Raw genomic sequence first — 17,267 nt, forward strand, 5'->3', positions numbered from 1 at the left:
AATCTGCTCAGCTCCTCCTGCTCTATAACACGATACTTGCAGATAGGACTCTACATGTAATCTACTCAGCTCCTCCTGCTCTATAACATTCTACATTCAAAAACATCACTTTTTACAGTGTGACAGGTTATCTTTTACGTGCCATTTAGAAATCAAAAGACAATCTCCATGTGCATTTAGTATAATGAGGAGCCCTTTGTATGATTGTCATGGTCTACAGATAATTAAGGTGTGTCTATAATCAGTGTCAGACCATATAGAAACCTCATCTATCAAATGACAGGAGTGACCAGACCATAATGGGTTTTGCCAGGGATCTGTGACCTGACACGGTCCCTTAGGACTCCTTGGTCTTATCAAGTAGCCCTTACAAATATGTGACCCAGAAAGATATAAAAACCCAGTATGTCTGGGTAGTCAAAATAACCTATACAATATATATATAAAGTCTTCTCCTGGATAAGTCAGTTTTCTAGGGTCCAAGTGTAAAAAAAAAAAAAAAAAAATATATATATATATATATATATATATATATATATATATATATATATATATAATGTGAACTCAATAACATGAAACCCTTCATAAGGAACTATGCAAATTGCCCTATTCACTACTTGATGACTGTTTGCCCTCTAGTGGTAAGGTAGGATATTGCCGGTTTGCCACATTATAAAAAGGTTTGTACCAAGTTTTATTGTTATCCCCAATTTGCAGAAGAATGGAGGTCCAGTTCTCACTAATGGGTGGAGCGGCAGGTCGCTCCATTCAATACTTTTAGAGTGCCTGACCATGAGAATGATGGCAGGATTCATGATCATGGGGGTCCGGACGGACAGAACCCTCCAATATCACTGATAACAATGGAACTTGGTGCATGACCTTTAAAGGGACTTTTCAAAAAAAAACTCTTAAGGGGAAGGTTTTGTTAAAAAAATAGAAGAAAAAAAATTGCCCGGCATGTGACCACCAGGGTTTGGGAATGGCCCGGGGGTCAAATGCAGAATGAAAGTGATAGCAGCACTTCCAGTCCTGAAGGACAAGAAGTCATCACTGGGTTTTCCAAAGAATTTTTTTTTTAACAAACACTCACCCCTTGACCACTTTTGAACTGATATATTGATTAAATGTCAATAATAATTGTAAAAATGGGAGATTTCATAATAGTCTGCCATATTGCAATGTATAAGAGGTCGCTTCATTTCTTCATGATATGAAATATTTATACCTGCGTTGTGCCAGGTCCCCTTCTTTGTGCCAAGTGCAACTTTGTGGTGCATGGTTGTATCTGGGGAATCTAAGTAAAGGATGTAGAAAAAGAAGGAGATTCGCCCATTTTTGGATCAAAATTGTAATCATCTACGTCGCGGTGTAAATGATGTGTAAAATGTATCTAGCACATAATTGCGCAAATAATTGGTGAAATAATGGGTTTAAAGGGATTTTTTGGGCACCTATTCTACGAAGGCCAATCCACTGGGAAGGTCATTAGTTGTTGACGGGTTGGGGTGTGGCACCCTGTTTATTGGAGGGGACCAACACCTAATGATCAGGGGTTATATACTTCGGCCAGTCAGAAGACAGCTTTGCCCGTATTGTTGGCCGTGGGTGGCCAATAAAATAGGGGCATAACTGTGTCTCCCAGCTCTGTCCATTGTATATAACAGCTGATTGGTGGGTGCCAGGTGTTGGATTCTTTCCAATCAACTATAAATGACCTGTACTATGGGGTGGTCAATAGTAGGATAGGTGCCCAGAAAATTCCTTTAAGCTACATTGAATTTTTTGGGAAGAACAAAATTTCCTTTGCGCTGAGTTTGAGTCATCGTATTAGCAGGCTGGATGATATATACATCTCTCAGAAATAAATATAATCCTTTGGGAAGAGTTTTAAAGCCTAAAGCATGGAGGGTGACCGCTCAGATTAGGATGCCGCTAAGGGTCTGTCTGGAGGCATAGAAGACGGTGGGCTCCACTCAAGATGAATAGTCTATGGAGTAGGGAGGGGGGGTGGTCCATTCATAGGAAAATACAGCAATAATTGCTTGTCAGATTCTAAGGACATAGTCAGATTCTGCATAATTATATTTAATTCTGAGAGCTAATGGTCAATGATATGGTGGTGCAGAGGTAACACAGACTAATGGACTGTACCTGCAGGGGTAAAGGTGAACGACTGGACTGCAAAACAAGAAGTAAAGACATTTTGAGTTACAAACTCGGCTTGGAGAGAAATATCAAGACAAGTGATCGGGTGATGAGACGTCTCAGGCAAGGGAATATGACTTTGTTTGAAGCAATAGCCACTCAGCAGCCAATGGAGATTATACCAAGTGATACATCGCAGGAGACTAGTGGCGGGATGAGAATGTAAGCTCAGGGCATCCCACAGGCAGACATAGTGAACCTCAAAGATATAGTTTAGGTTCGGATGTAGCAGAGCTGAATTTGTCAGATAAGTTCAGATAGGTCTGTATTAGAGAGAATCTGATCAGATTGGTTCATTGTGGAAATAATTTGTATTTTTGAAAAATCTTGCCCTATCTATGTTCAGAAGTCCAATGGGTGGTGCTATTAGTGATTATCAGCAGTGTCTGTTTGAGTTGATACAGGGGAGGTTAAAACACCCCCCATTGGCATTGCCAAGAAAAGGATGAAGAAATGAGGTTAAAAATAAAAGTTAGACAGTTATGACACATAGAACTGCGGAGATTTATCTTGTTGCCCATGGAAACCAATTAGAGCTCAGCTTTCATTTGATAAACAGCTGTGGGAAAATGAAAGCTGAGCTCTGGTTGGTTGCCATGGGCAACTAGAACAGTTCTGCTCTCAGACACTTCTGATAAGTCTGCCCCGATTATTAGCTCTGCTCCTCCTGCTATATATAAAATGGCACGGAGAAGAGTATGAAAGAATCCTCTGGCGGGGGTCACGTCCAACATATAAAAGGTTCTCAGAAGTCTAGTAAAAGACAACCCAATTTAGAGACCATTTGGGTCTACTTTGTGTCTTACGGAGGGTATCCCCCATTATCAGATCATCTTACCGGACCCATTGTTATTACACAAGTGAAGGGACAAATTCAGTTCTGCTGTATCCGTACAACCAGGAGGAATCCCAGCACAGTCCATCAGATTGTACTTACAGTGATAAATGCAAATATCAGACTGGAATCTGTTATACAGTGCACATAGCCTGACATTATCTAAGAGCCCATGTGAGGACATCTGTATCACATACATTACTGTGCAGTATATAGGAATATAGCCAGGTGCTTCTATTGTGATACATTATAACACTATAATAATATCATAATACTAACACTATCATTATGGAAATCTGGGAAGGTCGTGCTACAATTTTCTGAAAATGACACCGTAAATGACACATGTGACCTCAGCTGATATAAATGTATATATATATATATATATATATACATACAGTAATATATATATATAAATATATACATACAGTAATATATATATATATATATATATATATATATATATACACACACACACGTGTATACATATGCCGTATATGGATACTGAGCAACAGGGCAATAAGAGGGTTAAATTAATTAATTGATTGCACTTTAAATATTAATATGTTGTAGAGAAAGTGGAGATATTTAACAAAATAATAATAATAATTATTATTATTATTACTAAATTCATATAAAATACATTACTATCCACATTTTATCTGTATTATTATTAAAGTGATGAATCATATTATTATGTTTATTAATATTTTTTAATTTTTACTATTATTTATTATAATTTTTTTCAATAACAATATCAATGTTACAGTTGAAATAATAATAACAATAACTAGTATTATTATTATTATTAAATATGTTTTTTTTACCAGCCCAGAACTATGAGGTTTCATTAGACATTTATTAATACTATATGACCTCTAGTAAATCTTCACCAAAATTCTGGATTGGTCCAGAATTTTAAACCGGGTCTGTATTTTATCCGGAGAACACGCCACTCGTGTGTCTGATATTGCAGCTAACCCCTATTCCATTGAATTGTGCAATGCCAGACACAACCAGAGACAAGAGAGGCGCTGTGTATAAATCAGGGACATGCCCACATTGAGGGAGATGGAGGTATTATGGCCGCTATTCATTATATCAGTCTTCTGTGTACACTTCCATAGAATCCCTTAAAGTTGCAGGCACCATATAATCGTACCTTCATCTATATTCATGGACATATTTAAAGGAACATCACGTGATGAATCCAGGTCTGTGTCTAAACGATCTGAACATAACAGCTGCAATGAGAACTTGAAAGCAATGAAAATACTCCATGTCATATCTCATATTTCTCCTCTTCCCCTAATTCCTCATTCCAGGGACAAATTGTGAGCACATTCCGGTCCCTCCCTCATATCATCACTTATATCTCTCCTGCCTTTGTTTCCCCAAATCTCCATAATTCCGTCCATTAATATTCACCGTCTGGAGAGTTCAAACATCAGACAGGAGCGGGCGTATCTCAGGAGAAGCCGCGCCACCGCACAGCGCCCCCGATCTGGCTTTGATGTACTATTGGTTTGATCTAACATCTTATCTATTTGATCTTCAGCTCTGCAAAGATCTATCACATCCTCTGGTCCTGAAGAAGCAGGAGATGTGATGTACCAGGAACTATCACATAGACCTACAAGAACCATAGAATTATCTGGGTCACTGCAATACTGAGGATGTGGAGGAGGAACGAGAGGATCTACTAGGGAATCTATATATCTATCTATCTATCTATCTATCTATCTATCTATCTATCTATCTATCTATCTATCTCATATCTATCTATCTATCTATCTATCTCATATTTATCTATCTATCATCTATCTGTCTATCTATCTATCTATCTATCTATCTATCTATCTATCTATCTATCTATCTATCTATCTCATATCTATCTATCTATCTCCTATCTATCTCCTATCTATCTATCTATCTATCTATCTATCTCATATCTATCTCATATCTATCTCCTATCTATCTATCTATCTATCTATCTATCTATCTCATATCTATCTATCTATCTATCTATCTATCTATCTATCTATCTCATATCTATCTATCTATCTAGCTCATGTCCATCTATCTATCTCATGTCCATCTATCTATCTCCTATCTATCTCATATCTATCTAACTATCTATCTATCTATCTATCTATCTATCTATCTATCTATCTCATGTCCATCTATCTATCTCCTATCTATCTCATGACCATCTATCTATCTATCTATCTCATATCTATCTATCTATCTATCTATCTATCTATCTATCTATCTATCTATCCCATATCTATCTATCTATCTATCTATCTCATATCTATCTATCTATCTATCTATCTATCTATCTATCTATCTATCTATCTATCTATCTATCCCATATATATCTATCATCTATCTATCTCATATCTATCTATCTATCTATCTATCTATCTATCTATCTATCTATCTATCTATCATCTTTTCCTATCTTTGTGACTATTCTACATAGTAGAAGTATATCTGATACATGGTAGTGTTATAGTAATATACACAGACTCTAATATATGGATATTGGTAGAGATTACTGAGAACTTTCTGGTGTTTTGGTATTGATGGGGAGGTATAGATAATATAGGAATATTCCACCACCTAATAGGTGACCTCCTCTACAACATATCTATAATGTAAAATGCAATCACATCCCCCCTAGTTTCTTGTTTTATGTCCCCTTGGGCTCTGTACTGTATCTTGTATGTGGACTTTGTGGGGTGCACATGTGATATTCCAGAACATTCCCGATCCTTGTATGCTTCTCATTTCTTACCGGCGTAGTTGCTGAGCCCCTTTCTCTTCTTCCTGCGCCAGTACAGCCATATGCTGAATCCCATGAGAATTACCCAGCATGCACCACCGATTCCTGCAATGAAGGCCGGCTGTTTTACAACATCTGTGATCTGCTCGGTGATGCTGTTGTTATTCTCTGTGATTACAACTTCATTGCGGTTTCCTGTGGAATAAAATAATACTATTGTTATGGCAGAGAAGAAGCATGAGATAAGTCTAGAACTTGAGATCATCTATAAAGTCTAGTACACAGGATATAAAAAATACACTCTGTTAAGCATGGGCGGGCCTAGAGACGGAGCTAAAATCTGCTGGGTCTCAATGCAGAGTCTGTATTAAGCACTCAAGTCATAATGAAGAGACACATTCAAGGCTACCTTTGCACCCCTTTAATTAGCACCTCTGGGTATTGGACAATTGGACTATTCTGGGTACTGTACAACAGATCCAGTTGTCAGTACCAGAGGTTTAAAGTAGCAGTAAATCACTCTCTTATGGTCCAGCTAAAGCCATATGCAAAGAGGGCACCAACAACATCTAGGCACCAAGAGAATCTCATAGGAAATGAGTGAATAGTCCCAGGACACCCCTTTATTTCAGAAACTAAAATGAAAATTACATATGTGATACCCCAAAAAAGGAATTGCTGATGGGGCCTAATTTAGGCTATGTCCGAAACAGGTCCGCCATCTTGAAAGCCACCATATTGCATTGAGGGCAAGTTTTTCCAATGGGAAGGTGGTCATGTAACATATCAAAGGAGACCAAAATTAACTCAGAAATTGATTGCAATAATCAGATTTGTAATATATCTTCTGGTTCAAAAGTTAAATTAGTTAATTGATTTAATGAAAATTGGAGACCTAAACCAATGTTGATATGTCATATTTATGTATGGACATTCATGTACAGTGAAACCTCTCCAGAAGACCACCCCTTTCAGAAGATCCTCTGACCAATATTTTTTTTAGCAGTATCTATTTTTTGTCCTCTCATTACACTCTATGGGCAGACGGCCCCTTTAAAAGACTGATTTTGTGTGCAAAATTGGGTGGTCCACTCAAGAGATGTATGTGTGTTATATGTACAGGATGGAAAGAATGTATCGCTATGTAATGTTTATAGAATGTACAATTGCGTATGTGTCCTAATCCAAGCCTCGAAAGGCTTCCTATAGGCCCACGGGAATAAAGTAACTCATTTTGAGGGTAATCCTGAAAGTTTGGTGCACTTTCTGATATTAATTCTTTATCAAAATTGCAGTTTGTTGGACACTATTCCATGATTGTTCCCACTAATATAATCCTCCAGTGGCTATTATATACGAGGAGCCACAGGTAGGTTTATCCTGGAAGGTCTGGGAAAGCAGGTGTTCCCGTCACAATCCTGTCATCTCCTCTAATTAGATGGAAGACGAGCCATGAGGGTGACCTGCGTCCCGCCATTGTTTTCTGCAGACAAAGATGTAATGATCTACAATGTCTTCCTCCTCCCGGAGACTAATGAAGAATAAAACTAATTTGCTGAAGCAAAAATTAATTAGTCACATCCAAATCAACTGCAATTAGTACCGTGAAAGTTTGCAAGTGTGAGTCAACCAACCTCTATGTGAAGTCTGGTCTGATGCTGCAGCGCCAGGCGCTATGTACCAGCGATGGGATCTACGGGAGGGTAAGATCCAACTATGGATTCATAAACTGTTAGTGGTGCAAGCGAGAGGAAATAATGTCTTCACAGCCCATTACTCCTAATAGAAAGGATGGGTTATGGACAAATGCAACTCGTGTCATATAGATGAGGAACAGCTAGGACTTTCCTTTTTATGCCTCTCACCTTGAAAGGGCAAGTGTATTAGGGTGGTTTCACATTGGCGCTTCCATGTCCTATATTTGGCCGTGCACGGTCACGGTGCGGTGAGACTACGTGTACTCACCACACAGTGACCAGGCGCCATAGACATCAATGGGGACAGACACGCGCCCGAAAATGGTGCCCATTATGTTCCTGTGAATGAGCTCTTATTCTAAGTTACACAGTGTATAGGATGTGCTGCTGGGAGCTGAAGACATCTGCTGGAAAATTCTGCAGCCAAAAGTCACGAGGAGACCGGTGAGATCACCTGTGAGGTAGATGCCACTTCTGATTGTGTCAGATCAGCAGGGTCGGCTCCAGGTTCCAGTAGGCCCCTGGGTGACAGAGCCTCTGTGGGCCCCTTTGAAGAAAACTTATGTGGCGGCATTAAACATTCAGAAACTAACTAAAATATTCTCTAATTTATCATTCCAAAATGCCCTATCAAGATTTATTTCAACTATATACAGCCCCCCCCCCTTATGGATTCATTATATACAGCCACCTCAACCCACACTAGGTGCTGCCAGCCTGCTGGGGACTAAGATCTCACTGTGTGGGTCCCCATAGTAGCTCTGGGCCCCAACACTTGCCCAGTTACTCCCGGTGCCGGCACCAGCCCTGTAGCTCAGTATTATAGTCACGGAATAACCTTCTAATATATGACACAGCTCTCAGCATGTGTAGTGCTTTATCCATAGTATGGGGGAGCCAAGTCTGACTTGTCTGTGTGGTGTGGGACCCCAAAGTGTTGGGTTATGGTCACCGGTTATATTATAAATTTCAGGATTTTGTATTTTATTTTTAACTTTGGTCGTCTCCAAAGTCCATCCACCAGCAGAAACCCAGAAAACCAACTGCCCTCAGATAATGCAATCTAGGTAATATTTCTATTACGGCCTAGTAGGGTGAACCCCCAGAATCAATCTCACTGGTGGGTATCAGGCATCACAGCCTAGATAGATAGATAGATAGATAGATAGATAGATAGATAGATACAAAAAGAAAGTCCAAGCAGCACAAACCTTCAGAGAAAAAGAAAATTGGGTGCAGGCAACCCAGGACCGGGCCTCAGGTCCTCCAGTAGTAGTATAAAGAAAGCGGGCAGCACTCCGTTGTAGATAAAAGTAAAAAAGTGTCTTTATTCCATAGTGAGCAACTGTGACAGCGACGTTTCGGCTCTGCAAGAGCCTTTCTCAAGCCCTTGAGAAAGGCTCTTGCAGAGCCGAAACGTCGCTGTCACAGTTGCTCACTATGGAATAAAGACACTTTTTTACTTTTATCTACAACGGAGTGCTGCCCGCTTTCTTTATACTAGATAGATAGATAGATAGATAGAATATCACCACTGCAGTGTAAGACAGCACCCACTAATGGAGGGAAATGATACTGCAATGGATTGCTGTTCTGGATGAAGGAGTATTTTAGGGAAGGCTGGTGGATGGGTCATGGGTGTGTCACAACATAATTATTTCAGAATTTTCCCTGAAATAAAGTATCCAATAATCTCCAAAATCATCAAGTTCATGCAACCTGCGTAAATAGTTGCATTAAGAATCCTATATAAAACTGTACATAAAACTCATATTTATCCTTGAGATGATTTGATCTATACTTATATATTCCCAATGGTGGGTCCACGTCTCCATTCAACACTCTGATGATCTATTTTATGTGAAAAGAAGAGATATATTTTACTGGCCATAGTAATGTACTGCTGATACTGGGCCACTAATGATTTTCCAGGGGTTTGTTTGTATTTGGAGATCAATATTTGTTATACTACAATATAGAAAAGACAAAGGGGGTTAATAAGGATTCCAATTACATTTTTTACAAAGCAAACAGTAAAACCCTCTCATCAGTCAATGTGACCCATAGGTGCTATTTCATCCAGCCCGCAAACTCCACCGAGTTAATGAAGAAAAAATCCGAATGGAATATATACAATATCAGAAGGGCGTAATTGCTTTCAATGTGCGGAGTATTAATGACATAAAAGAAGGTGTCATAAAATGATTGTTGAGGCAGGGACACCGAGATCGTTAAGGAAACAATTAGCTGCCATCTTGAGCATAATTATCTGGAAAAGATGGCTCCTTGGGGCCGGCGTTCTTTTTATGTCCAATATACTTGTTCTTTTATCTGGTGTTTACTGCAGAAACCCTTTAACTCCATTTGTGCACAATGCTGTGTACTATGGCGGCGCAGGAATGTATTGTTATATGTATTCCATTATGTGTATATAATACTCAGTACTAGAAATGAGTGAATCATCCAAGACTCCATTGGCTAAAGCTTCGCCAAATTTTTAAAAAGAATCGGTTTAGGTCAGAATCAAATCAGCCGAAACTGATGTTACTTAAATGGTCCTGCAGATAGGTAAACAACCCCCTCTAGCCATATAAAAGATTTTTTTAATCAAAATAATCTCTAAATAGTGTTTTGGTCATTTTCTACAAATGTATTCATTATCGTTCAGGCTTTGGATAGTGTTAGAGTTCACCCTAATTCTAACTCTAACCTTGTTCTGAACCCTAATGCTCATACTAATGACAAAAGATTTCAAAGAAAATATACAAAACTCAAGAAAAACCGAGCTCGGTCATGGTTCAGGAACCATGGTCAGCTGGTCAGCTCAAGGTTTCAGTGGGCCCCTGGGCGACAGACCCTCAGTAGGCCCCTTTGCAGGGAACTCACATGGCAGCCTTCAAAATTCAGACACTAAAACAGGCTCCTGTTCCCCAAAATATTCCCTAGTTTATCACCAAACAGCCCCCTCATGGTTATATTATATACAGCCCCTTCATAGTTATTTTATATACAGCCTCCTCATGGTTATTTTATATACAGCCCCCTCATGGTTATTTTATATACAGCCCCCTCATGGTTATATTATATACAGCCCCCTCATGGTTATATTATATATAGAGCCCCCTCATGGTTATATTATATACAGCCCCCTCATGGTTATATTATATACAGCCCCCTCATGGTTATTTTATATACAGCCCCCTCATGGTTATTTTATATACAGCCCCCTCATGGTTATTTTATATAGAGCCCCCTCATGGTTATTTTATATACAGCCCCCTCCTGGTTGTTTTATATACAGCCCCCTCCTGGTTATTTTATATACAGCCCCCTCATGGTTATTATATATAGAGCCCCCTCATGGTTATTTTATATACAGCCCCCTCATGGTTATATTATATACAGCCCCCTCATGGTTATTTTATATACAGCCCCCTCATGGTTATTTTATATACAGCCCCCTCATGGTTATATTATATACAGCCCCCTCATGGTTATTTTATATACAGCCCCCTCATGGTTATTTTATATACAGCCCCTCATGGTTATTTTATATACAGCCCCCTCATGGTTATATTATATACAGCCCCCTCATGGTTATATTATATATAGAGCCCCCTCATGGTTATATTATATACAGCCCCCTCATGGTTATATTATATACAGCCCCCTCATGGTTATTTTATATACAGCCCCCTCATGGTTATTTTATATACAGCCCCCTCATGGTTATTTTATATAGAGCCCCCTCATGGTTATTTTATATACAGCCCCCTCCTGGTTGTTTTATATACAGCCCCCTCCTGGTTATTTTATATACAGCCCCCTCATGGTTATTATATATAGAGCCCCCTCATGGTTATTTTATATACAGCCCCCTCATGGTTATATTATATACAGCCCCCTCATGGTTATTTTATATACAGCCCCCTCATGGTTATTTTATATACAGCCCCCTCATGGTTATATTATATACAGCCCCCTCATGGTTATTTTATATACAGCCCCCTCATGGTTATTTTATATACAGCCCCTCATGGTTATTTTATATACAGCCCCCTCATGGTTATTTTATATACAGCCTCCTCATGGTTATTTTATATACAGCCCCCTCATGGTTATTTTATATACAGCCTCCTCATGGTTATTTTATATACAGCCTCCTCATGGTTATTTTATATACAGCCCCCTCATGGTTATTTTATATACAGCCCCTCATGGTTATATTATATACAGCCCCCTCATGGTTATTTTATATACAGCCCCCTCATGGTTATTTTATATACAGCCCCCTCATGGTTATTTTATATACAGCCTCCTCATGGTTATATTATATACAGCCCCCTCATGGTTATTTTATATACAGCCCCCTCATGGTTATTTTATATACAGCCCCCTCATGGTTATTTTATATACAAGCCCCTCATGGTTATATTATATACAGCCCCCTCATGGTTATTTTATATACAGCCCCTCATGGTTATTTTATATACAGCCCCCTCATGGTTATTTTATATACAGCCCCTCATGGTTATTTTATATACAGCCCCCTCATGGTTATATTATATACAGCCCCCTCATGGTTATTTTATATACAGCCCCTCATGGTTATTTTATATACAGCCCCCTCATGGTTATTTTATATACAGCCCCTCATGGTTATTTTATATACAGCCCCCTCATGGTTATTTTATATGCAGCCCCCTCATGGTTATTTTATATAAGCCCCCTCATGGTTATTTTATATAAGCCCCCCTCTCACTTTATGGATTCCTTATGTACAGCCTTATGTGGGCCCCCCCCCAGCAGCTCTGGGCTCCAGCATTTGTTCAGTTATGCCCAGTGCTGGTGCCAGCCCTGGCAGGAACTATGTGCACCGCAATTTGTTCATGGGACATGCACCACATTTCTGTAAGACTTGCCGACATAAATGTGGTGACCGATGCAAGTATGCACCGGAACGCCCCTTTCTGTGCACGGGACTGTGTTGCGGCGTGTATGTTGCAGATACGACACAATACTTGCGCAGACACTTCATAAATTTCATGTGCTACTGGTTTGCACAGAATTCTGGCTTAGATTGCATAATAAATGTGGCCCATTGTCTCTGTTACGGCATCTCCTAACATTGGGTCAGATGACCTGAAATAGAAAACTGCATAAAAACTGTGGAAATATTCTACATAAAAAATGTAGAAATCATAATGTTACATATGTTCTAGAATGAAAAACTGCATAATGATTCCCTAGATGAATGAGCCGCCATCCACATTACATTGTACAGTCCACTTCTGGACATTTTTCCATAGGAAAGACTCATTTCTTCCTTCTCACGGACTGCAAACTCATTAATACCCTTGTGAATACTGAGCGAATGTAAATGAAACCACTTTTAATACACAGCGAAAAGGTTACCGCCATCCAGTGCTCTAATAATTGTACTTAGCGGTAATCTGTACCAGACGACCCAAAGGAGATAATGAACTCATTTTTTTTTTTCTTCAAAAAACCTAATATAATTATTGAATAACTTGCTGTGTGCATGTAATATTTCCACATATTGTAGTTAATAATAGATGGGATGTGTCTAGACCCGGGGTAAGGGTCTGACGGATCAGACAGCTGTACAGAAGCATTAAATCCTGCTTCCTTCCTACAGGCACGGAGGAGAGTCATTTCATAGGCTGAACCAATCATTACGATACGGCAGCTTATCAATTCCCTATGAACTAGTAATATTAATGAGGTATTAGGAGCTGAAGGCGAGGTGTAACTAATGAACCGTAAAATAAGAGGATGTAACCTATTGATTTATTCTACTATCACCCGGTGCTACCGCTGAGACATGAGGCACTTAGCACCTACTGGCCAGGGATGCGAAACACAGCATGAAGGAAAACCTATAGATAATGAGAATGTCCATTATCTGCTCACAATAGGTGCAAACAGGTTACTTAAAATAAAAGCGCACCTATGGTATACTGGAGGGTAGCCACAGGATCATTGTCAAGCTTGTGGCCAATTAGTCCAATGGCTAAATCGGGTGCATACAAGGGTGGGCAACCTGTGCACTTGACATGTCAATACTTAATGGTGCGACAATGGAACCTGGAGCTTGCATGATCAATCCCTTATTATTACCGAAATCTATGACATCTACACATGATACACCTACCAGGAATTGGTAGGTGTATTGTTTTCGAGCCAGAAACCACAGTTAACGTATTTACTAACCCAACTACGGATCACCTAAACTGAACTCATCTCAGAGATTAGGATTGGGCCGTTTAATTCAGCCACCAAACATAGAAAGTTTAAAAGCACAAATTTGGCCGGTATGCTTGGCATAGTGCAAAACCGGGCAGAGAAGTGAGGGGGAATGAGCATCCTCACCCATCCCCTCTCCATTGAAAGCCGACTGGCTAGGTTATGGCATGGAGAGACACTGATTGATCATCACACCATGACCAGGCGCCATAGACCTCAAAGGGGGCTGTGATATGGCCCCAAATTGGTCACGTGCATGGGGTCCAACGGTATACATTGTAACTTATTTGGTAGTGTTTACTTAGCATCGAATGCTTGAGTAATTTACAGTAGAATTACTAGTGCTATTACTATTTCTTTTCAGCCAATAAAAACGGTCGACACACACATCAAATTTCCGAGCCCGATCTTGGCTGATAAAGTTGTAACAGTGATTTTGAAACTTATCTGGTAGTGTTTACTTGGCTTTTTAATTTTGTATCATTTACAGTAGGTATCATACTGTTAACTATTAGGTGGTGAAGGGGCATCAATACATAGGCTAGAGGCTAGCCTAGAGAGGCTAGAAAAAACCTAAAACCAGAGTTTGTGCACACTTCAAATCGGTGTGTAGGACATCAATATATTTTTGGAGACAACATCCACCCCTGATTAGTTTAGTAAAGGAATTGGGCTCCTTTATTGTTCTTAAGGCACAGTAACAGCACCAGACTCGTCTTGATATTACATGTCTAGTGAATGGTTCCTAACTGCAATACCAGGTACAACCACTGTAGAACATATGGGATAGTGCCTAATAAACAATTAGAAAAATAATAATAATCGTAATTAAATAACTTAAATTGAAAATATGTATCAAGGGGCGTAAGTAGTTGTAACATGGTAAAACATTCAGTGGTGTAGAACCCTACGGCGCACATTAGAAGGGGATTATTAGGTGAGGTAATAGACTGTGCCTATTTTATAGTAATATATCCAGAGACGTAGCTTGTTAATGTATCTGAATTAGCTCACGTTGAGCAGAGAGGTCTACTCCAAGGTGGAATGGAGCCGAGAAGCCATCATAGGCCTGTGTGCAGCTGAACGCTCTGCTGATTTGATTACAGCTGCTCTTCTATATCCTAGAGAAGTCCCCAGTGACACCATCAATGGTAATACACTGGCAGAGAAGCAAGAGCCATCTGAAAACCCCCAGATTTGCAATCCCTGTAAGTCTCTATTGTCGATTCAGGTTTATTGTTGGACTCGTATTCTGCATCAACTATTAATGAACAGTGTAGAGGGTAGATACAATGCATGACAGAAATTCTTATCAAGCACAATCAGGAGTACACAAAGAGGAAGGTTTTATGCCCTTTAAACATATGGAAATCACTAGAGTTTGTAAAAATTACAAAATATTTACCGGTACTGTAGAAAATAAAATTTCTCTTACATCTGTAGAATAGATTATGAATCAAGGTTCAGGCTGTATAAAGGGGATTTTCATTTCCAGGCTAAAAACCATTGGATTGGTCATTGTTAGGTCATCAATGGTATAGAGACAACCAACACCCCTGCATGATAGATCTCTTAGGCCTCATACATAAAAACATGTGCACAGAACATGAGATTGCTGTACAAACTGCTACCTCCATAGCTTTCTATTGTGCAAGGTCACGGTGTTATGTCCCATGTCCACTGGCTAAAACGGACCAAAAATAAGTCCTGTTTGTGGCCCATTTTGCTCACATGTTTGTGTGAATGAGGCGTGAGGGACATGTCTTGAGAGGTTACAGAAGGAACATTCACACCTAATCCAAGGCCCAGGGGCGTAACTTGAGGGGGTGCAGAGGTTGCGATCACACCCGGTCCCAAGAGCTTTAGGAGGCCCTTATGTTGTCAATTTCCCATATAAGAAGACTGTTACTATAAACCATACATTATAGTAGGGGGTCTGGCACAGACTTTGCACTGGGGCCCATCAGCTTCTAGTTACGCCACTGCCAAGGCCAGTTATTGACCCTGGGTAAAGAATCTGTTCTCTATATGAAGACCAGTGGTATAAAGGACTCACCATAGTTGGTGGACTGGTTCAGATTTTGTATCGGAACCAAGCAACTTTAAAGAAACTCTGCACCCATTGGATAAAGTTTGACTAGATTGTAGGCATGTATAATCAACATTCACAGTCCACTCCATTCTGCTCCTTTTAGATTACCGGTATGTCTCTAGCCCAAAGATATGCCGTCAACTTACTATTTCTAAAAAAATTCAATTAAAAAATATCCTTACCTATTAGTATATGTTGAGGATCACTTTTTACACCAACCCCGGCACTTGTACTAGCAGCGACCTCAACCCGATACTGGATCCCAGGGAAAAGACCTCCAATCACCACAGAACGGATGGCAGCATCTACGGTCTTGTTGACGTGGAATCGAGTCTCATTGCCGAGACACCATATCTGTATTCAATCCAATAAAAAAGATATTATAGATTAATAGGTGCTGGAACTAATATTCTTATAATAAATGTATTTATATCCGAATTGATGTATTTACAATGACTCCAGATAGTTGATGCGGTGGAGATAATTATGCTCTTTCTTTAGGAATATTCTTTCATATGTCCTCCAGATTTCTGACCTATAAAGACTATTTTAGCACAGCACTGGGAACTGAATTGGTTGAAGAAAAAAAAGATTTTTATTTGATCTAAAATGGCTACTTAAAAACCCATATGTTTTCCATCTGTTGACTGAAGTATATCCTTTAATTGCATCTCATAACCAGTAAGGATTCCCTTCTGTTGAGAAATATGTACTAGAAGTAATGTGTAGAGACTATATCTAATATACAGTGTCATAAGAAAACATGCCTAGGGCAACGTCTTCCATCTTTAGCTTATATCATCCAATGTGCATCAAAGAAATGTTCTGTATGAGATCTAACAAGATAAGAGAAGAACCCATAAGACTCCGTTCACCAACTGTACCTCTACACTGTCCCCCAAACTCCATTTATCAAGAATTGGATAATTGGATTCTAGGAGTTCCACCCAGCCAATCGGTGCTCTGTTCAGCACCGATGAGGAACAAGAACCTTGAAACTGTTTTCTACAGATGAACATTTCTGGCTTGACTAATGTATAATGGGGAGCTACTTTAGATAAGAAAAAGATTCCAGTTTTGCTCTGCTGACGCTTTTCCAAATTTTTTGTAAGGTCCATATCAAACCAAAGTTACTTTACTGTTATATAACCCCCTCTACTCCCTTAAAACACAGGGTATTTAAATAAAAAAATGTTCTATCTTGTTTTACACATTTTTTTACATTTTTTAAAATTTTTATATTTCACAAAAACTTTAATAAGGGAAGCCTGATGGACCTGGGGCAAACCGACAAGTTCCACCATCAAAAGTCATTCATCCATGGGCATTTTTTTCAATCCTTGGACATTTCACCAGATTGGTTAGACTTCTGTCAATTAC

At 39.3% G+C, this 17,267-nt stretch overlaps 1 protein-coding gene across 15 annotated transcripts in view; it reads right to left on the bottom strand.

Annotated features, from left to right (window-relative positions):
• The window catches only part of ROBO2 (roundabout guidance receptor 2), a 766,105-nt gene that overhangs the window by 33,449 nt on the left and 715,389 nt on the right, over nt 1-17,267 (bottom strand). For 8 of the 15 annotated variants that reach the window (XM_072138549.1, XM_072138552.1, XM_072138544.1 and 5 more), the window contains 4 exons: nt 16,070-16,241; nt 5,844-6,026; nt 2,155-2,181; nt 1,229-1,297 (listed from right to left, as the gene is read on the bottom strand). In XM_072138549.1, coding sequence (XP_071994650.1) covers nt 1,229-1,297; nt 2,155-2,181; nt 5,844-6,026; nt 16,070-16,241 — 451 coding nt within the window. The remainder of the gene's footprint in view (nt 1-1,228; nt 1,298-2,154; nt 2,182-5,843; nt 6,027-16,069; nt 16,242-17,267) is intronic. The other 7 variants (XM_072138553.1, XM_072138548.1, XM_072138557.1 and 4 more) reach the window with 2 other exon arrangements.

The sequence above is a fragment of the Engystomops pustulosus genome, chromosome 2 (genome assembly GCF_040894005.1).
Source record: "Engystomops pustulosus chromosome 2, aEngPut4.maternal, whole genome shotgun sequence".
Taxonomy (NCBI): domain Eukaryota; kingdom Metazoa; phylum Chordata; class Amphibia; order Anura; family Leptodactylidae; genus Engystomops; species Engystomops pustulosus.